Genomic DNA, 21783 nt, shown 5'->3' on the forward strand with positions numbered 1-21783 from the left:
AACATCTAATGACTTTTAAAATACCCTTCAAAAAGTCAAATTATCATTTTATTGTACTCTACGTCCGTTTTTTTTTCCATCAACTGGATTCTTTCAAACCTATTTCATACCTTTGAGGGTGGTACGGCGCAGCGGGTATAAAGGACTTCTGTTAATCGCAAGATTGCTGTTTCAACCCCCCTTCCGCTGCAGCCCCACCGTACTGCATTGAAGTGTCCTTGAGCAAGATACTGACCCTATAATTGTTCCCAATGAGGTATTTGGCACCCTCCGAGGCAGCCCTCGCCATCAGTGTGTGTGAATTGGAAAAGAAACTTTGAGTCTAGCTAAAGAAGAAAAGCCCAATATAAGTAAAAGCCCATTGTGCGTTTCGGTTTGGTTTTGATAGCATGTTGAAGCACTCGGGTTATTTGAAGCGGCGCCTCGGTACAATAGAGCTGATCTTGCCAGAGATCTCATTTTTGATCTCACATTCAGTTTTTGTCAGCGCCATTATTGAATCTTCTGTTTCCCCCTTTTTTCACCTTCCAACTCTGAGTCATATTGTCCTTATCTCAGGGAGAACTATATATTTGCAGGGTTTTTTTTTCCGTTTCCAGCCACCATATTGTCCGAGACATTTTCTGCCTCCCAGTCGGATACCAGAAAGGCCAACAGCAAGCAGCCCGGTCCTTTTTCAAACCCACTGCTTCCACCTGGCTTCACACTTTATCTTTCTGCCAAAGGGGGGAGGAGGTTTGCGGGTGTCTTGGAAGTCAGCTAATGTCAAGTGTGGGGTTTCTTAAACAGTTGTGATCTCCAACTTGAACCACAAATCATGCAAATTAGAAAGAATAGAGAAAACGAATAGGAGGGAAATGGAGGGCAAGGCAGTTTGCATTCATTTGGTCACAATTTTATTCCAAATGTGAAAGGTCTACTATAATATTATTTTAAATCTTGAACCCGTGACCCCCATTGCTCTACTATCCTGAAGTATTAAGTTTATTAGTGTGGCACCTCAATAAACATATTAATAACCTTCGGAATACTCAAAGACATAATCATGAGATTATGAGATATTTATCATCCAGAAATAAAGCTGCCTGAGACTTGTGACCCAATTTTTATACCACACGCATTAAGAGGCTGATTTTTGCGGGCGATTTTGCGGATTTTGGTTTCTGCAATGAAAAGTGTTACAGTATTATGTGAGGTCTGTTGAATGAGACGTTGAAATTGTAATTAAGAAAAAAAAAACAAAATGATATTCAGAAAGAATCAATAACGTTAAATCCAAAGACAGAGGCTTGGGTTATCAATTTGCATTTTTTATTCATCAAATTATATTTAACAGACAGACGGAAAGGTATGTTGACATGATGTATGTTGTACATCCTGTTTGGTGCCTCCACTTTTATCTCCTCTGCTCTTTTGTCACACGTACGTGGCCGTCTGCCGGCTTTCTCCTCCTCCCCTCAGCTTTTCATGCATTACCATTCCTCCCTTCTTTCCTCATGTCTCTTCTTCAGAGCTCCTCTGAGTGGAAAGCTGAAGAGCAGAAAATAAGGCATTAATGAATTGCAGTGGTAATCCCCCAAACTGGAGCGGCGAATATTACGGAATGGAAAATGGTACGCATGCAAACTACGAATTGTTATCATGTACTACAGAGACATCCCGGCTTTCACCTGGCATCAATTAAATACTAATATTCGAGAAAAGTTCAAATGTGAGCTGAAATTATTAAAGTATAATTAAAACTAATATCAAAGGTTACAGTTTGACTTATTTCATTAATTGGGTTTCCATCACAATATCAAATATGTTAAAACTGCATCAGTAGAAGAAAATAAAATGAAAATATCTATCACGCTTTTAACTTTTTTCGCGTTACATTTTGACGTTCACATTCACAGTTTTGGTTTCAAAAACAATACCAGAAGTCGCATTTCATCAGGGAGAGCAAAAAATGTAAATTACAGTGCAGATTATCCACACTGCTGTTGCGCATCCTAATCCCAAAAAAAGAGCATGAGAAGTTTACTCAGTTTTATCTTCCCCACTATAAGCGTATGTTACCATCCGTGAATGGGCTTTAGTATTGTAGATGATGCTTAGAGCATCTGGAATTAGTTGACAGTGTTTGGGCTTTATTTTATGACAACATTTTCCAAAATCTACAGGGCTTGGCTGGAATTCAATTATTACCGAGCGAGATTGTATCACGCTGTTTGCTTTTCGCCTTTGTTTTACTTAGGACAAGGTAATGGACATTATGATAATTGCACAATAATGATGCACGTTAACTAGGGATATTATCGCTATCCAACACTAACAATATTACCTGAGAATTTTTGTCTTTAGGATGTTCTCGTGCATGCATAGATGAGCGGGAATGAGATTATTTTGTAATTGGGATTTTAGTCGGTCATAAAAAAAAATGAAACAATCATTGCAATGATAAGTAGGGTGAAATGATGAATTCTTACATGTGAAGGATTCAGTTAGCCCATGAATACCTTCTTCGTCATCATCAGGTGCCACCAAACTCGCCACAAACGTCCATAACAGCTCCATCCAATCGGTACTTTCCCGTGCTTTTACGTTACTAGCGATTCCCGCAGGGCCTGATTTCATTGGACGAACACCACCTGATGAAGAATAAGAGACTTTAATGAAGTTTCCTCGTGTAGAGATTATTCAAAAAAAAACAGATACTCTAATGGCTTTCAGTGGATTCCGTAATGACGGTGAAATGCACTCTTGTGGCCAAAATGAACGCTGAAACAAAATACTCGTGCATCGATCCGCCTTTAAAAAAAAAAAAAAAAAAAAAGCCACTTGCCTCTAACGGCGCTTGATTTGTAACATTAAAAAAGTATTAATTTCGACGATAAACTATTCAAATAAAGGTATTTTCCCAGCTGGACAATCATTCTTTCATACGGTAACAACAGCTTTACAACCTTGAACCACGAGAGTATAATTGACTTGACTGCTACAGAACTAGACACTCATTACACACATTATCAACAAATGACTATGTCTTTACACAAAGTGGGTGCCATCGCGTTTTACAAAGTATTAGCATTTAATATACGCTATTCATTTCTCCTTATGTGTTTGATAGTCTAGGTGCTACGGTTCATTTTGTCTGCAGCTTTGAGTCTCACTTCAGTTGTTGAGAACTCAATTATAAACAATAATGAACGCTATGTCCGAGGTTCTTTGGAGTAAACGTGAAACGTGTGATGGTTTCCGGTGAGGTTTCTGCTTGCCTCTAGCCTTCAAACCTCTCTTAGCGATGGCAGGTGGAGGAGGGAGACCTGAGGGGGAGAAGCACGTGAAGAAGACATTAACACAGACGGCTTGATATGACATCGAGGTTAGAAAGAAAAGCGAATAAAGACGGATGAGATAAAAGAGGAAGCGGTTTATGAAGAGACAAGTGTCCTTCAGCTTCACTTTAGATTTCACACTTTGAATCATCCACTGTGGCATATAAAAAGAGCAGATAAGTTTGTTGTGCTCTGTGGTGTGACAAAACATCATGCAGTAAAAACACTCCATCACCCACAACATGCTGGGACTGTAATCCATGAAGGATGCAAGACAAGAGCGGGAAAACAAGGATTTGAGGCTTAAACGTGCATTTGGTGAAAAAAAATAAAGAAGTTTAAAGAAGAGAATAGTTCTGGTTCAATTTTAAATGTCAGGACTAATGAGTGATTACGCAGCAAAAAACTTTTTGATATCCATATGGACCAAATACAGGACTGTCTCAGAAAATTAGAATATTGTGATAAAGTTCTTTATTGTCTGTAATGCAATTAAAAACACAAAAAAATACTTTTTCATGATATTCTAATATTTTGAGACAGGATTTTTGAGTTTTCTTAGGATGTAAGCCATAATCAGCAATATTGAAATACTAAAACGCTTGCAATATTTCAGTTGATTTGTAATGAATCCAGAATGTATGACATTTTTGTTTTTGTAATTGCATTACAGGAGATAAAGAACTTTATCACAATATTCTAATTTTCTGAGACAGTCCTGTCGATCATAAATGTAAGCTCAAAACATCACGCTGTCTTCAATCAGGGTCATCTTCTTTGACCGCACACGTTTCATCAGGAAAAATAAAAGCCTTTGTAATTAGTTTATTTTAGTTTAAAAAGTTTATTAGGACAGTGTACAATTACATTAAGCACAGAGGCAGAGATGTTTGTACCAGATTGTAGCTCATAGCTAATTTCCATCTGTAGTCCTGGGAAGACAATACAAATATAAAACTGTACAAATAGACAATAAATATAAAATACACAAATAGGCAATAAGATATATATAAAATAGATATAAAATATACAAATAGGCAATATATTAACTTTACAATATATAAACAGGCAATAAAATAAGTAAAACCCAAGTTGAAAGTGATATTGTTGTGATTCAATTAAATATTAAAAATATCATCTGATGAAATTGATCAAAATGATTGCATAGACTGGGACTGTAGACAAACACCGAGTCATTGCGGAATTTCATTTTTGTTTTCTCATGTTTGGTCCAATCATAACAAAAGTTAAGTAATGAAGACAAGAAATAGAGAGAAACAAGTGCACACAGAGGACATAGTAGAGAATAATATAATATTATATTATTATATTATAGTAATACAATATTCCATTCATCTATTTGATGCTAGATTTATGACGGGTTTTCCGATGGCTATGAAGGTTGGCTGAGAATGGATGGATCTCAGATGTCAACAGGAATTTGTGGAAATGATTTCATTTAAATATCAGAAATTGCAAATGTTTCCTGGATACTCCTGCAGATGGTCCACGCCTGGTGGACTGATAAGCAGTTTAGAACCTCTTCTCCATTATGAGTAATTTGTTCAGGCAGAAGAAATTTGTAGCAGCTCAGATTTCATCGCGATGGTGGAAATATGGATAAATAAAGCTGTGGCACCGTGTTCAATGAGGAAAGGGTTGGATCAGCGAGTATCGAGATTGTCGAAAAGATAATCCGAGCCTTTGAGCAACAGGACGAGTCCACAGCCGCCATACGATGTCCTTTCTGCAGAACTTTACCCTCGTACAACGCATAACAATTTCCCATCACGAAGCCCTAGCATTGCTAATCAAACACCGGCTTCTGCATTATCATTATTTTGGGTTCACTTCTCACCCAAGTAATTATGCTCACTCATTAGCTAATGCAGCCGGCGAGGCAGGTAAAGTCAGAGTCAAACAAATGAAGCTCATCCAGCATTTTAAACAACGCGGCAAGACAGTTATGCCAGAATGATTACCATTAATTTCACTTTATTGACCTTTCCGCGGTAACCCGAACAGTCATGTCCTAATCGCTGCTCCTCAGAAACTGCAAAACGTGGTTTTGTTAATGCTTCTAAAGTTATCCGAGTACGGCTATTTGTAAAAGTCATCTTGCAAAAAAGACATTTCTTCTCGCGGGTTTTTCTTTTAACTTTGTCAAGACGGCAAAACTCGAACAAGCGAGGTGCAACGTTCGCTCCAGACACGATTTATTCACCTGCACATTGAGCGGATGTAGACGAGCGTCCTGAATTATGAATAATAAAGCATTGGGATGCTCTCTGAAGAGTTGAAGCTATAAGATATTCTTAAAGATAGCGTGAGGGACATCTCTGCTTTGATGGCTTCTTCCGCCACCTAATATTACAAATTAGAGCGCGCCGCTTTCATGTTGCGTTGGATATCTTTGCGGAAGGGTTTTGATTTTGGATTACACGAATCAAAAAGGGTTGTAACGGCTCATAAAAGAGTCGAGTTAATTTCAATGCCTCTATCTGATCTGCATTTGCAAAGAGGATCATTAATCAGAAGATTTGCTGTGCCTGTAAAACAACCAAAGTGTAATTTTCCTTCTCTGGGACACAATAAGTTAAGACCGAACAAGTTCGGGCTCTCACACTAAAAAAGAAAAATGTGTATATCAATGATAAAACAGTAGATGAGCCCGATAACCGTTAAGCCAAGTAACGTTGTAATAAGGCTAACTGGGATTAGATCATAAGCGAGAAAAAGAACAACTGACGGAAAAAGGAAAATTCAAATACGAAATAAAAAAGAAAGCCAACCAGCAAAACTGAATATAACGGTTGGACATACAGACACACAACACTAATACAGAGGAGAAAAAAATGAAAAATGACGGAAGAAAAAGCAAAAAATTGGAGGGAGGGAATTCTTGAGAATTCGCGATAATTCTGACGGTAAATAAATGAAAAATCAAGGCAAATTTGAGGTGAAACGACAAGCAAATGCTTTACTAATGCTCACCAAGTCAACTGACTTCACTTCCTCATTTTAGGGATCAAGGCCCTCTAGCAAATGGCCCGACATTATTATTCCAAGTATTTTTAAACCAATTTAACATCTTTTCATGTCATGAGAAAAAAAGGACCGATAGGAGATTAAATCAAATACATTGTCATGGCAACAATAATCACCGTTAGCTATACAAGTTCCCACAAACAACCCGAAGAGGCGTATCTTGTTGCCGAGCGTAGCATAACGTACCGAACAGAAATGTGTGTTTATAACAGCAAGATAATAATTATGTGCTTATCGTGCCGTTAAAGTTAATGTGTCTTCTCGGGCTGCTAGCAGCAATGATATGTAGCACGATCACACGGCGGCGACTGCGGTGCAGGTGTTTTGCAGAGAGTTGAATGAATTTGTTTCTCTGCGTGCCATCTTTGGACTCTGTAATCTGCGAAATGCATTGTGATTTCCTCTCTTTAATTTCTCCTCTCCCAGGTGGAAGGAGCGTTCTGTCTTTTTTTTTTGTTGCCCAGTGTGGAGGAGTTGAATAATGAATGCTTATAAACAACTGATTAATGCGCTGACATTTCTTTGATTGGCAGACACCAGGAATAAAAGAGTAACTAACTGGAGGACAATCTCTCATTGAAGGTAATTTTCCATTCAGTCTCGCTTTCGCTTTGCCTTTTTTTTTTTCTTTTATCTAGTGTTTCATTTCTTCCCTCACCCTCTTTTTAACAATCTCTCTCTCGGTTTTTTATGTTTCTGTCATGTGGGTCCTCTTTGCTACCTTTGGCCTCTGTATTCTTGCATTGTACCGTTAAACAGTCGCATCAAAATAATGGGAAACAAAGTGCGGCGACGATCAAAATAATAAATGAAAACAAATTCCAAAGGGGAGGCTTTGAAACATTCAAAAGAAAAAGAAAAAAAACACAAATAAGCTGGAAGAGGTGTGTCCCGGTTGGATAAGGAAAGCTAAATGATGCCCAACTGTGTAAATGTTTTTTTTTTTCTTTCTCCTGCTCAATTCTAGTTTAATTTGTATTAATTAATGGCTCCCTGCACCGGCGCTGGAAGAACCTCTCCCATTTGTGCATGAGAGAGTAATGCGAATTATTAAACCCGGGCTGTCGTCAGAATTACTGTTCGTCCTCATCTCGCAACTTTCCCCGCTTATCTGTGTTATCTTTGCATTTTCTGCTTCCCAGAGTTTCCCATATACTCTTCTTTTTTAGTACTGCTGATACAATATGCTCCCCCATCTCTATATCTGGATCTCTTTTGTAGAGCTACCTTGTTTTATGATTCCCTGAAACACACACAGGCACACGCGCATGCCTGGATCTCCGCTCTCTTATAACGTGAAGATCTTCACGGCTCAGCTCTTGTCGTGTTCTAAAGATTGACTTATTTATGGGCAGGATGCGCCTGATCAGGGGCGTTACTATGGATGCCGCCGATTTTCTTGGAAATAAACATCCCGTTCTCCCGATTCAAGCGCGAACGTTTATTCGGCCTCCGTGCATCTGCAACAATTACGCTGAATTAATTGTAATTTAAAGCAAACAACTGTGTTTTCCTGTTGCTGAGGACTTTCCATGTTTATTCAACTGCCTGGATCTAATGGAGAAGGACAGATAAACATGTGAATGTTTGTACTAAATTTGCCACGATGGAGATACGTTGTATAGCCACTATCTACAACTTTTTTGATTTTAACAGAGCATTTTTTTTTTTGCCTGAATTTAACAAAGGAGTACTGTTTTTTCAAATCTGAGCCAATACCTTGGGTATTTAAATTTGACTGGAGTAAATTTTTTGGCTGAGCAAAACTCCAATATGGCTATTGGGCGTATCATTCTGAGAACATTTGCCAATATGCCCGTCGACTCAAAATGGGAGAGGAGGAAATTTCCTGGCATTCACACAAATGCACACAAGTCAAACGCCCGGTGTGTTTAAAAACATAATTAAAATACAAATAAAGGATGATTCTTCAGGTCTTCTAGTGGGAACCATGAGAAAACAGCACAGGGACAATTGCTACACATGCGTATTTCCTCTTTAGCTTTTAGTTGCAGTGAATTATCAATGTAGAAAAATATTCCTTTTCAAAATTTCGTCTATATTTGATATCGTCATATCAAAATATAATCTCCACATTTAATTAATTATTAGCCATTAATCGCCACAATTTTAAACAGTGATGAGAATCTAGTTAAAATCACACAAATCCCAAGCTCACAGATCAGTAATTACCACCGAAGACTTTTTTTTTTTTTTTTTTTTCCTCATCACCACGTCTAAATGCTTTTTATTTCCCAAAAGCGCTCTAATGCCCACAAGGACTTGTCAATGTATCGGGGTCTGAAAACAAAAAAAAGACATAACATGCGAATCCGTGATAATTAATCTGGGCATGCACATTGAGTACACAGAATGCACAGGCAGGTGACTATTTAAAGGAGAAAAAAACGAAAACGAAACACGAGTTGGTAACGGTTTACTCAAGGGGCCAGCGAAGGACAGCGGGAACGCCGTGGTCATTCGCTGTGGTCGTCACCTGATCTCAACTCAATTTAACACCCATGGGAGAGCGATTTATTAAGCCGAGCTCATCATCAAACACTGACACCAGCTGTTCTCTTGTTTTCTCCTTTAATTTCTTACTCATGTGTAACCGAGTAGCTGGATTAATTCAGCCTGTTTGAGAGTGATATCAGACCATGACACGATTACTCCGTAAACCCCGTATATAAATATCAATTTGAATGTCAGATTCTTTTGTAGAGACGTTATCGGAAGAGAGTTTCCCAGCAGGTGACAGAATTTAAATGATAGATAAGCGCAGATTCACATAAACGCGTTATTTCCGCCCTATATGAAAAACAAAATACGCATTTTCCCCTCTGTAAAATTTAACAATGCAGATGGTTTTGATCTTATACGGTTCTGATGTGATATTTAGCATTTAACCACATTTTGAAAAGCTACACTTTTCGAAAAAAAAGTTTTTCACCAAACATGACCTACACTGTCTGCCAGTGCAGCAAAAAGAAGTGGGAAACGCAAATGGAGGCCACTTTGTGCTTTCTACTGTTTGAAACTTTTAATTAGTGCTTCAGTCCGGATATATGTGCACGGCATAAAGAGGACCTTTTTTTTTTTAATTTCATGAAGTGCTGCTCTTCCCAACAGGTTGAAAACAGCTTTTAAATCAGGGACCTGTTCCTTTCAGAATTTGCGGGGAAAATACCTGAACAGCTGCTGCAGTCTTTTTTTTTTTTGGGGAGTTTTTTTTTTTTTTTTTTTTTTTCCTGAAGCTCACACGGGGAGATTATTTCACTCTCATCTCAGTCCCGTCGCTTCTGTTTTCCACTTTGTTTTCTTTTCAAATTTCTTTGCCCACCAGAAAGCGCAACACTCGAAGTAGGTTCAAATTGATCAAAAACATGAATGATGTTGAGAAGCTAATTCTTCACGCCGCAAGCACAAATACTCTCTCGAGAATGTGAGTTATTAGTCGTTATTTTTGATAAACTTTCCTATAATCGCCAGTTAATGATAAAAGCGGCCTCATGTCGATATAAATCTGCCACCTTGGAGGGATATCCATAATTTATTTTCTATAGAAACCCAATCAGAGGACTTTGACTACAACTGTTGTGAAAATAGACGAAGAAAAGCGCATCACAGTAAAATACCAAGAGAGCAAAAAAATCAACTCAGAATTCTTGGCCAAAGAAGCTTTTTTCATGTTGCCCAAGATAATGCTAATTAAAATGTACCGTTGATGCTAAAAGTATACGCCAAGTGAGTTAATTTGTTGTGTTATGCAGCGTCATTTCAAGTTTCACCCCACAAAAAAAAAAAAACGCGCAGCATCGCTTCCCGTCAGTCTCATGCTGGGAAAAATTGCATATCTCGATTTTCGCAGGCAAAGATGGAGCGCAAGCAAACACGGCGGTCAAACAGGGTACGCCGATTTGTTGTTTTACCGGGAGATAAACACACGGGGTCATCGCAGTATGACGTGTACTCTTTGGATGGGATGGCGCGTGAGTGAAGGCATGAGGATGGAGAAGATGCGAAAGGGTGGGGAACGGAATGAGAGTGGGGAGGAGAAGGGGTTAAAGATGAGTGTGTGGATGTGACACACAGATCTATCCTCACTTTTGTAGGATAGTCCAAATACACAAGGGCTTGTGTCGGTGGGAGTGATAACAGGTAGATACGAGAAGAATTGATGGAAAGGACATTATTACAGTACATTAACTTTCCAATTGGATCCTAACGTCTCTGAATAAAGCTGAAGGAATTTGTATTCTTTTGTGTGGCTGGGAGGCTGGGAGCTGTTTGACCCTTTTGTATCACGTCTGATTATATCACCATAATGGTATATTTCATGAAACGGTTCATAAACCGGTATAATTTAATCGTACACAGAAACAAATGCTGAAGCCTCGGGATCTAAACATTGCAGATCTTGTAGTCAAACATCCAGATTGGAGTTGTTGCTTTAGATGAGTTTAAAAATGTAAATGTCATACTTTTTTTTTTTGTTTTGCAACCTTTTTTCACATTTGCCCTCTGGACAATGAAGCAGAAGTGTATAAAGTCTGGTAATGACAAAAAAAGGAGCCCTTGAAGTTAAGTATATAGTATATAAGAATATATTATCATTTGTATCATTTACTTCAATTTTTTTTGAATATTCCATTGTCCTTTTGACGACTAGCCCACACATTTCATGCTCAAATTGACATTACCGTTGATATGAAGACGGTGATAACATACACACTAAGATATTTTTTCACCCTAACTTTTGTAACGATGTATTGAAACAAGTTGCACAGCCATCGTATTTACCTGATTAAATGACATAAAACGTTGAGTTGAGAAGGTTTGGATCATTGATCGGTCCTTCGAAGCGTTTGCGAAAATCAAACTCTGAGTTCTTTGTTTGGAACAGCGATATAAGCTGCATTATCGATAGATGGCAGCTATAAGTTTTTTTTTTTTTTTTAACCTGATCATGATTTCAGTTAGCAGAAAGTTTAACAGCAATTTGCTTCATTTGTTTTAATTAACTAGAAACATACTGTGTGATCTTGGGGACATTTAATTTTCTAGCAGTGTTTCTTCAAATTAAAAAGCCCCAGTAATTGTGGTCGAAGAAAATGAAATTTGATAAACCAATAAGACTTTTTGCGAAAAAAAAAACAAAACAAATGAATAACTGCAGTGCAGAAACAGGGGACACAAAGACGCCCAGATAAAACAGGTTATTGCAAGAATAATTTCGCTTTAGATTAACAGAAGGTTTCATCAAAATGAAGCCTCATTACCTCCTGGCACTTTCATATTAGTATGCATGTTAACACCGGCAGGTGCCCTTTCGATCAATTCTCATTCTGTGATTGTATAAGTCCAACATTTAAGTGAAAATGAGGAAGAGTGGATGGATCTCATTATTATACATAAACCGTCAAATGGTCGACTAATGTTGTGAGCAAGTTGGTGTGACAGAACGGATCCACCGCTGAGCGCTGAGTCATTTTCATTATGTCTGTCAAGTCGGGGGAAACACACCTTATGTTATTTTAAATACTTGAGTGTAAAAGAAACAGCTGTTGTATTGTGATTTTATTAATATGTTGAAAAGCCGACAGCCCGGATAGTCCGCCTTTCTCTCCTGCTCGGTTGTGAGTTTCAGCGCTTGAATACCTCATCACTCCCTTTAGAACATCTATCTATCTATCTATCTATCTATCTATCTATCTATCTATCTATCTATCTATCTATCTATCTATCTATCTATCTATCTATCTATCTATCTATCTATCTATCTATCTATCTATCTATCTATCTATCTATCTATCTATCTATCTATCTATCTATCTATCTATCTATCTATCTATCTATCTATCTATCTATCCATCTATGACATCCAGTCTTTAACAGTTTAACTAATCCCAAGTCATCTTCAGACGATGTTAAAGGTCTTCTCCAGCGATCCTTGGTTTTCTCAGAGCCATGCATGTTCTCTCTTTATGGCCGCGTGGGTTTTCATCCCTGTCAGTGACGCTGATCGCTCATATGTTCTCATTTGTAACGGACAAGGCTGAAAAAAACTCCAGATCCTGCTACTACCGCGGTCTACTTTTAAACGGTTCTGGTAGCAAGGATTTTTTTTTTGCTTAAAATAAATGTGGTGTGAGGTTTCAAACTCCAGCTTCATCAATAGCTTTTACTCTCTGTAAAATGAAATGAAAAAATGATCACTTCCTGCGTAAATTTTGTGTGTGTCCCTTGACTTTACACAGAGACATAGTTGAAAATGACCTTGATGATATCATGTCCACTTTTGAAGTCTGCTTCAAAAATGTCTGAAAGGGTGTTAAAAATGCTGGCATGAAATATGAATGTGTGGATGAAATGTGAGGAATGAATAATGCACTCGTGGGAGGGAAATGTCAAATAATATAAACACATTACGAATATGCTCCGATCCACTTCTATTCACCCTTGAAATTCAAATAATAACCGAGCTTGATTTTAGATGCGGAAAATGTGAATTGATTAGAATAATCAAACAATAATGAGTGTTACCTGACAAAGTTTTATAGTCAAGTAGGTCAAAGAGAACAATTGCCACTCCTGCCCAAGTGATGATCAGCGCCACGACCAGGAGCCAGGCCATGGGTGACGTAAAGGTCAAAATGAGGTCATCCAAAAACGTCTTCCGATTGGATCGAGACGGAGGGGCCACCTCCACGCCGCTTTGCTGGCTGCTCATTGGTGGAGAGAGCTTGGGTTGGGAAAAAAAAGTGAAGCATTAGTTCAAATAAGAGCACAGATTGACAAACTATAGAGACAGAAATAGAGGATGGCGAGGAAGACGGATGAAAAAGGGGCCATTTGGGGACTCAAGGAACATTTCATTCTCTCAGATAATGGTAAAAAAAAAAAAAAAAAAAAAATCAAAGCTATACCCAGCGCTATTTCGGAAAAAAAAAGCAAAAAAGCATCTCAAGAGTGAGAAAAGGACAGAAAACATCTTAAATCTTATCTGAGCATGTTGGGTTTGAATTAAAACCGTAGTCCGCCAAGTGAGAGCTGCATTTCTATAATGTTCTCTGACTCAGACCAGAAGAAAAGACTCCTATCTGGTATTGATTAAAACCTCAAAATAAATCCAAATGGAACAAACTCATTTTTTTTTCTCCTTTAATAACAGGTATATGTGTGTGTATGTGTTTGTGTGTGTGTTTATCCATAACATACTTCCACACACAAAGTCCCAAACTACATCTTTTCTCTCACTCAAATTCAATAGCTTGCTCACGCTCACGTTATTAGAGGTGGTTCCAAGCACGGAGTAATATCTTAAATACTATGAACTTAAAATGGTCCCTTGAACTCGAGGCTGGCAACTTTTATCACGTCAGTTTTTTTTTTTTTTTTCTTTTCCCCCTAGGCTTTTGTTACTTCCCGTTGTGTTTTAAGAACGTCTGCTCTTGTTATCTGGCACCTCTTGGAAAAAGATCTGAAACTCACCCAGACTGCCTGATGAACATGGAAAAAAAAAACAACTGATCTATTTATATTCAAGCAATCACTATGTCTATTTAGCCCACCCTTACGCCAATAACAGAGCATTATCTGCTATTTTCCTTTTCCCCACGGTGCTCTCTCTCTCTCTCTCTTTCTCATAACTAAGCCCAAGATGTTTAAATGACAAACAAATTCCGAAGAAAGAGAGTAGATTGCAAGACGATTTTCTTATTTTGCAATTATGGTTCTCCTCACAACTTAGCAGGCTTATTACTTTGCGTGGAATGAGTGCATCCCTCCATGGTTGGGGAATCTCCGCAATTACATCCATAACAACAATTTGCATTCGAATGTCCCTTTACCTGATACAGTTATAGTGATATATGGTAATATTGTATGTTTAATAATAATAATTGTACATTATTAACCCCTCCTTCTCTGCATTTAACCATTTAACATGGATGAACCATGAACTTTGCCACGCCGCCCAAAATAAATAGTGCTTACGACCAAATCAGAGTCTTGGATGTCTTATATCTGTCATCTCCTTCGGGCCAGATCCAGATTTGAGTGTTTTATGAGCGTTGAATGTTTTACTTTATTTAGTAGAGTTGCCAGTCTCTGCCTGTGTGAAATCATAAAGTGTGTAACCAGGTCTGACTTTCAATTCTCGACATTTGTCAGGTTCTGGCAACGGCTCCGATTGCATGGGTTTACAAACCAGAATACTCCGAACTACGTGCTTAAGAGCTGTGATATATTCGGACGAAACCTGACGTTTATGTAACACTCCTTTTCTTAAGAAATAAGCACAACCGCCGTTTGTTAGTTGTACATCCGTGGATCACTCAGGCATGTTCCTTTGTGCGAAGATGAGAATAAGAAAGATGAGCAGGCAGGGAAGAAGTGGGAGAGACGGACAAAGATTACCCAAGGTGATGAGGACATTAAATTCCACCTCGCTTTGAAAAGGCTCTTCTACCAGACAAATGGCTTCTTAAAGTAAGTGCTGATCATGGTATTGCTCTTGGGATGTGTGGAGCAGCATGATTATGTGTCCGCATGAAGATGTTTGCGTTTCTAAGTTGGCCCGCTGCGATTAACACAGTTATTTTTTCCTTCTGCCGTTGTCGCTGCATCGTTCCAGACTTATCTACAAACACCCGGTGAAACTTACATTATTTTGAATGGATAGAAATTGACGTTAAGAACAAGTTAGAGGAGCTGTACCCCATTCAAGGTTATTAATGAGGCCCTGAAGAATGCAGAACCACTTTTGCGCACCGGCCCGGCTCTAACTTCTAACTCCTTTTATTAAATTGTCTGTTTGACAGAATTAGGCGGGGCAGGGTCGGACGAAAATAGTTTTCATCTTAAAATTCAATCGGAGGACGCCAATTGTAATTTGGCGACTATGTACCCCCCTGTCCTTATTATAATATAGGTCAGAGAAATTATACCACTCTGGATAGACCGCAGCTCTTGCTGCTACATGCGAGTAAAACTCAATCATGTGTGAAAATTGACCGTATTATCGTCTTCAAAGTAGGTGGGACACACGTCTGTCATTCAGAAGTAGAACCACAATATTGCATTTGAGTGTGTGTGTGTGTAAGAGAGTGTGTGTGGGAGCAATATAAATGCTGACCATTGATCTGGAGAAGCCTCTGCAATGGCCGGTCAGGCCAACATATTGATCCTCTGCAGGTAAAATTGTCACGACATAGCAATGATAAGACCTCCGGTTCTGCAGCAGATCTAACAGAAAGCTTTTGTGAATGTTCGGCGGATTAAAATTAATTACAGCACAGTTTTTCTCTAAACTGCATCTTCTGCGCGTCCGTCAGTGTTAGTCACTATCAACTAACCAGGTTCTCTGACATCTGTCCTCCACTCACAACCAGATGACCCAGCCCACCTGTTGTTACCATCAAGTGCTGAGCTGATCTTCACACACAAACACACACACACACACACACACAGATACACACAGAAGGACGCCAACTGCTTCTGCAGCCTTGTCTACAGCGAAGGAATGAACGGAATTCGAATGAACCGTGTGGGCGCGGGCGGCGAACTGGCATTTGAGGGCAAAGGAAAGGTGACAAAGGTACAGTCAGGACTGTCAGGCATTGAATGCAAAATCGTTACCGAAAGTGCGTCAGTCTTCTAACTACTTAGATGCTTTGAAAGGCAACACTACTCGGTTCCAATTAATTGACAGTAATTATTGTAACAAAAGCACAGACTACCTGAAAGACACCCAGGAATATGAGTGAATTTGTGTATTTGTGAAGAGAAAGGAAAGAATTCTAAAACTTTGGATGCAAGATATTTGTTATATAAAGCATCATTGAATTTACGTGCCAATCATCCGTCCGGTTATGGAGTTGAAATACCTAAGGATATTACCGACCTTGGGTTGTTCAAAAAAAAAAAGAAACATGGGAACAAACCTGTCTTGAAAACCCAAAGAGGTTTAAATTACAATGTTATTGTTTAAGTTGCATAAACAATTTTTTTGCTGCTAAAATGGAATTTGATGGGGTTCTTCTTGGGTGAGAGGCAGGAGTTCTGTGAGTCCAATGCGGCAACCACTGCGCCACCCTGTCGCCTCTTGCGTTCACCGTCTTCTTCCTCTTTCGGCTTTTCCCTTCAGGGATCGCCACAGCGATTCAACTTTCTCCATCCAACCCTATTCTCTGTATCCTCCTCTCTCACACCAACTACCTTCATATCCTCTCTCACTACGTCCATAAATGTTTACTTTGGTCTTCCTCGATACCTCTTGCCTGGCAGCTCCAATTCCAGCATCCGTCTACCAATATATTCACTATCCCTCCTCTATTCATGACCCAACCATCTCAGTCTGGCTTCTCTGACCTTCTCTCCAAAACATCTAACATGTGCTGTTTCTCTGATGGACTCATTCCTGATCCTATCCATCCTGGTCACTCCCAAAGAGAACCTCAACATCTTCATCTCTGCAACCTCTAGTTCTGCCTGCTGTCTTTTGGTTATTGTAACAGTTTCTAGGCCATGCAGCATCGCCTCTTGCGTTCACCATTAACTTAAAATAAAACAGTACCATTTTGCAACAATGTCAGCCATTTCTTTATCTATTTTTTAGCGTTAATCAAACAAGGCTGAAATCAGTGGGCATCACTCAAAGTTAGAAATACCTAATACAGAGTGTACTTCCACACTTTGTTACATTGTTAAGTATTTTCCAATAGATTAAGAACTTTTAGTCCATCAGCAGTGGGAAAACTCCATGATGTCATCAGTCCGCTGCAGACGACGCACCTGATGTCGCAGCCGGCGACTTCAACAATCCCAACGTACCACCAACATGTGGACATTCCCGCCCGGGACAAGAACACCCTGGATCACGTGTACGGTGACATCCATGGTGCGAACAAGGCCGCACGCCGCCCCCACTTGGGACAGTCAGATCACAGAGATTGAAACAGACAAACGCCGTAACCAGAGAAATCAAACTCTGGACCCTGGATTCAGAGGGGATCCTGCAGGACTGTTTTGCTACAACAGACTGAGATATGTTCAAGACCGCAGCCACTCAGGAGGACTATTCTGTCAGCGCACAGGAGTGTGCGGAGTGTGTGACATCAGCACTTGTGTTGACAACATTGTGCCCAGCATACAAGTCAGGAAGTTACCCAACCAGAATTCTTGGCTGAACAGTCAGTTACGCCACATGCTGCGTTCGTGATCTCATGCATTTAGATCCGGCAATGAGACGGAGTACAAAGCTGTAAAGTACGGACTGAAGTAGGCCATCAGAATGGCCAAGAGGCAGTGCAGAGAGAAGCTGGATGGCTTTTACTCCACAGCTGACCCTGGGTGGATGTGGCAAGGCCTGTAGCACATCACGGTCTACAAGTCCACCACCAGCATCGGCATCACCGCAGACAACCTGCCGGACGACCTCAACAACTTCTATGTCCGCTTCGAGACCCCAACCACAACACAGTGGTAAGTCACACACATGACGGGACCCCCCCCCCCCCCCTCACTCCTCCGCTCTCCAAGCAGTTTCATGAGACCAGGTACGACGAGTGCTGAGAAGGATCGACCCCTGCAAGGCAGCCGGACCGGACGACATCCCGGGGGCGGGCCCTCACAATTTGTGCCAGTGAGCCGGCTGATGTTCTCACCGGCATCTTTAACCAGAGCACCGTCCCCACTTGCTTCAAGAACACAACCATCGTCCCCCTCCCCACCCACCTGCCTGAATGACTACAGGCCAGTAGCACTCCCTCCGATAATCATGAAGTGCTTCGAGAAAGTGGTACCGACCCACATTCAGAAATCCGGGACACTCTAGATCCCCTGCAGTTCCCATACCGGCCCAACAGGTCCACCTCAGACGCTATAGCTGCCTCTAACTACTCCCTCTCCCACCTACAAAACAAAAACTCCTACATCGGTATGCTCTTTGTGGACTACAGCTCTGCATTCAACACAGTTATACCCCACAAACTCACGCACAAAGTGTCTACCCTTGACCTCGCCCCCTGGGATTGGCTCCTGGACTTCCTGTCTGGCAGACCCCAGTCTGTCAGGATAGTTAACAGGACCTCAGCCAGCGTCACCATGGACACGGGCACTCCTCAGGGATGCGTCCTCAGCCCCATCCACTACATCCTGTTCAGTCACGACTCTATCGCCTCCTATGAGGAAAACACTGTCCCGAAGTTTGCGGACGACACCACGGTGATAGGACGCATCAGCGGCGGCTGAAAACGGCCTACAGAATGGAGGTTGAGAGGGTGAGCAGCTTTGAATAACTGGGTGTCCACATAAGCGAGGACCTCACCTGGTCCCTCAACACCATGCAGACAGTCAGGAGTGCTCAACGGCTGCGGTACTTCCTGAGGAGGCTGAGGAGGTTTGGCGTGTTGCCTAAGATCCTCAGTAACTTCTACAGCTGAACTGATGAGAGCATCCTGACCAGTGGCGTCACTCTGTAGTGAGGCAGCACCACTGCTCTGGACCGCAGACGCCTGCAGCGAGTACTAAAGAGTGGCCTTCTCTGCAGAGCGTCTACCAATGCAGAGTGATAGCCGCCTCCATCGCCAAGGATCACGCCCGCCCCCAACACGGACTGTTCACGCTCCTAACCTTCGACCGCAGGTACAGGAGTGTGAAATGCAGAAGGACACGATTAGAGAACTCGTCGTACCCGACTGCAATCAGACACGTGACACATGTGAAGCTACTGCGCTCATCCTTGCACCTGCAATTTGAGAGTTGCACACCAAGCTGCACTCAAATGTCTTATTTCACTGCCAATGCTCTATTGCAGTGTTCATACTCATACCTAAAACCAGATTTATTATAATGTTTACACTCTTCTATCAAGACATATCCAAATGTGCAGCCAAGTAGGACGCTTACTGTACAGGGAAACACATTTCTACACTGTACATGTGACAATGAACGCTTTGAACCTTGAATCTTTTCCCATTAATCAAACTGTGACATAATATGCAAAAAGCTATTGATTTGGAAGGGTGTTTCTGTGTCAAGAGCTCGTATAAAAAGATCCCAATCTTTGTCAACAGCTGAAGCCGTGATTCACCCCATGAGATTAAACCAAATCAGTCCTTTTCACAGACAAGGTCAGAGAATCACGCGACAAAATTTAAGGAAACTACAGATGGACTTAAGATGCAGGATGTGGAATACATATATGGTTGAAAATGCCTTATTACGAATTTGGCTAAAGAATTACCAATAGTGAGTTCTCAATTGTAGTCAAACTTTGTCAAATAGCTCGATTGTTACATCGGAGGTCCCTGGTTCGATTCCGACAGCGGTTTCTGTGTGGAGTCCCCATTTTCCCTTTCATAGTTTCATAGTTTCCTCCCACAAACCAAAAACATGCAGTCGGTTAATCGGAGACTTTAAATTGCCCAAAAGGCAAGAGAGTGAATAGTTGTGTGTCTCTATATGTGGCTCTGTGAACAATTGTTGACTGATCCATGATGAACCTGGCATCTCACCCAATGACCAACCCTGAGTGCAGGATAAGTGATCTAGATAGTAAATGAATTAATAAACGAACATTATCGTTCAAAACCCATTAACACCAAAATCTTGGGTCCCTGATATAATGGGTCACCTGACCCATTAAGGCTCATTTAAAAACCACTTAAAAAAAGAAAAAGAAATCGTTATTCGAGGCCTTTTTGTTGTTCTTTTGTGAGTTTTAATGTTTACCGTGACTGAGCTGTTTTCCTCGAGTTGAATTTTCCGATTTGAAATCATTGACGTAATCTTATTTAATCTCTGACATCTCTGTGACGTGACATTTGTCCTGTTTAGCAGAGCACTCATGAAAAGGTGGCAAAATAGCTCGGTGTCATCATTTCCATCCTTTACTGAGGAAAATATTGTTGATTAAATTTCCATTTTAATCATATAGTTGCATTTTTCCGCTTAATAAAGCTCCGCTTCCTCCTTCTGTCAGCTAAATTCTAATGGGGTATTTTAAATGACACTGAAAAGGACTTTTGTATATTTCACAGCTGATCATTATTAGAAAGTTCAGTCAAAATTAAATGGATTTTTACAGTACCTTGGATTTGGAGTTTGCTTGGTTTTCAATGATACCCTGCAGTCCTTCAAAAGCTTGCGGAATGCTTTGTTACCATAGAAACAAGCATGTAACTCATTCGTTAAATCCTTTTGGCCTAAGTTGATTGTGAGAGAAGACGATGGTGTCGAGAAAAAAAAAAAAAAATCCGCCAGCAAAAAGTGCAGAGCTGTTGTGTTTAGCTGGATCGCGGCGGGTCTAAAAATACACCCGAATCTTCCCCCCCCCCAGGAAGGAAATGAAAAGAAACCCAGTGGTGATTTTTATTACCCTTGATTGTTTCCGAGTTTCTTTTGTTTGTGTCTAAAAATTTGTTCTGACAAAGTTTCAGGAACAGTGTTTCTAGTCGGTGGAAATGGAGAAAAAAAAAAGAGCGAGACAGAAAGGGTCACCCTGGGAGAGTCACCCTTCCCCCCTCCGAGGGTCCAAAATAGATAAAGCAGGCAACGCAGGGAGGGAAGGGGAGCGGCAGGGGAAGAGTTCAGGAGAAGGGGAGGGATTGAAAATCCAAAAGCGGAGCAAAGAAGAGAGAGAAAGAGGGAAAGCGAGTGCGCGCGAGAGAGAGAGAGAGAGAGAGGAAGTAATGGAACTTTGTGGGGAAGTCTGTGAAACAATGCAATTTTCACATTTAATTAAGGTCTGGATGTTTATTTTATTTTTTTCAATGATTTAATTCCATAAAACCAGAAATTCAGAATGCAACTATAATTTTCATGCATATGTTCGAAGGAGTACGGAGGTGTCCACGGGAAAAGCAGCCGGGCAAAAACTGACGAGTTAATTGTCATTTAAAGCAGTCACCATCTGCCAATATTTCATAACTTCCTTCATTTATCTTTTTTTTTTTTTTTTTCATGAATTACATTAAAATTGTCTCAGACATAAAATGATTAAATTACCTGCCAGGAGGATGGCTTGTCAGGAAAGGTGCCAGATCATTTTGAAAAAGCGAGGGGAAAAAAAAAAAAAACACTCAAATTTAAATGTGTTATTCACAGTTACTACAGTTGTTCGACACATAACGCAAGTATTTTGAGAAAATGCAACGGAGAGACGTACGTTTCTGCGACATACGCGGCATATTTGTTTGAATGTGAGAGGGAACGTTGACCTCACAGTGATGGAGAGGGCAGCGGCATTTGAATGTTGGCAAGCAGTAGAAACATGCCAACCGGTCAAAGCCAACAAGTGCAGCCGGCAAGAGAAACACGGCCAAAAACTATTAACGAATAAATCCGCAAATATCACTTCCATCCACTCTCCCTACCGAGGTTTCAAAGGAATCAAACGACCTTCTTAAAC

At 40.4% G+C, this 21783-nt stretch overlaps 1 protein-coding gene across 6 annotated transcripts; it reads right to left on the reverse strand.

Annotated features, from left to right (window-relative positions):
* Nucleotides 1-1294: 1294 nt before the first annotated feature.
* Nucleotides 1295-20920, reverse strand: LOC147222646 (triadin-like). Of its 6 annotated transcripts, none has more exons than XM_086167404.1 (6): nucleotides 20464-20919; nucleotides 12915-13113; nucleotides 10301-10342; nucleotides 3261-3308; nucleotides 2502-2633; nucleotides 1295-1530 (listed from the first exon to the last, which is right to left on the reverse strand). In XM_086167404.1, exons 2-6 carry the CDS (start codon nucleotides 13099-13101, stop codon nucleotides 1508-1510), a joined length of 432 nt encoding a protein of 143 aa, XP_086023530.1. In that variant the 5' UTR covers nucleotides 13102-13113; nucleotides 20464-20919; the 3' UTR covers nucleotides 1295-1507. The 6 variants fall into 6 exon arrangements, with proteins under 6 accessions (XP_086023530.1, XP_086023529.1, XP_086023527.1 ...); XM_086167403.1 differs by lacking the exon at nucleotides 10301-10342 and adding an exon at nucleotides 4217-4252 and having other exon boundaries at nucleotides 2472-2633; nucleotides 20464-20917; XM_086167401.1 differs by having other exon boundaries at nucleotides 2472-2633; nucleotides 20464-20916.
* Nucleotides 20921-21783: the final 863 nt, after the last annotated feature.

This window comes from Fistularia commersonii, chromosome 20 (assembly GCF_037954325.1).
Source record: "Fistularia commersonii isolate RoL2024-O1a breed Wild chromosome 20, RoL_Fcom_v1.0, whole genome shotgun sequence".
Classification (NCBI taxonomy): Eukaryota; Metazoa; Chordata; class Actinopteri; order Syngnathiformes; family Fistulariidae; genus Fistularia; species Fistularia commersonii.

What these genes read in the sequence shown, in the direction of transcription:
- LOC147222646 (XM_086167401.1), bottom strand. Translation starts at nt 13,101, where the DNA reads ATGAGCAGCCAGCAAAGCGGCGTGGAGGTGGCCCCTCCGTCTCGATCC. An exon ending in TGACTATAAAACTTTGTCAG is followed by an intron (nt 10,343 to 12,914) that starts GTAACACTCATT and finishes TCCCATCCAAAG; the next exon opens with AGTACACGTCATACTGCGAT. An exon ending in GAGAGGTTTGAAGGCTAGAG is followed by an intron (nt 2,634 to 3,260) that starts GCAAGCAGAAAC and finishes ATTCTTCATCAG; the next exon opens with GTGGTGTTCGTCCAATGAAA.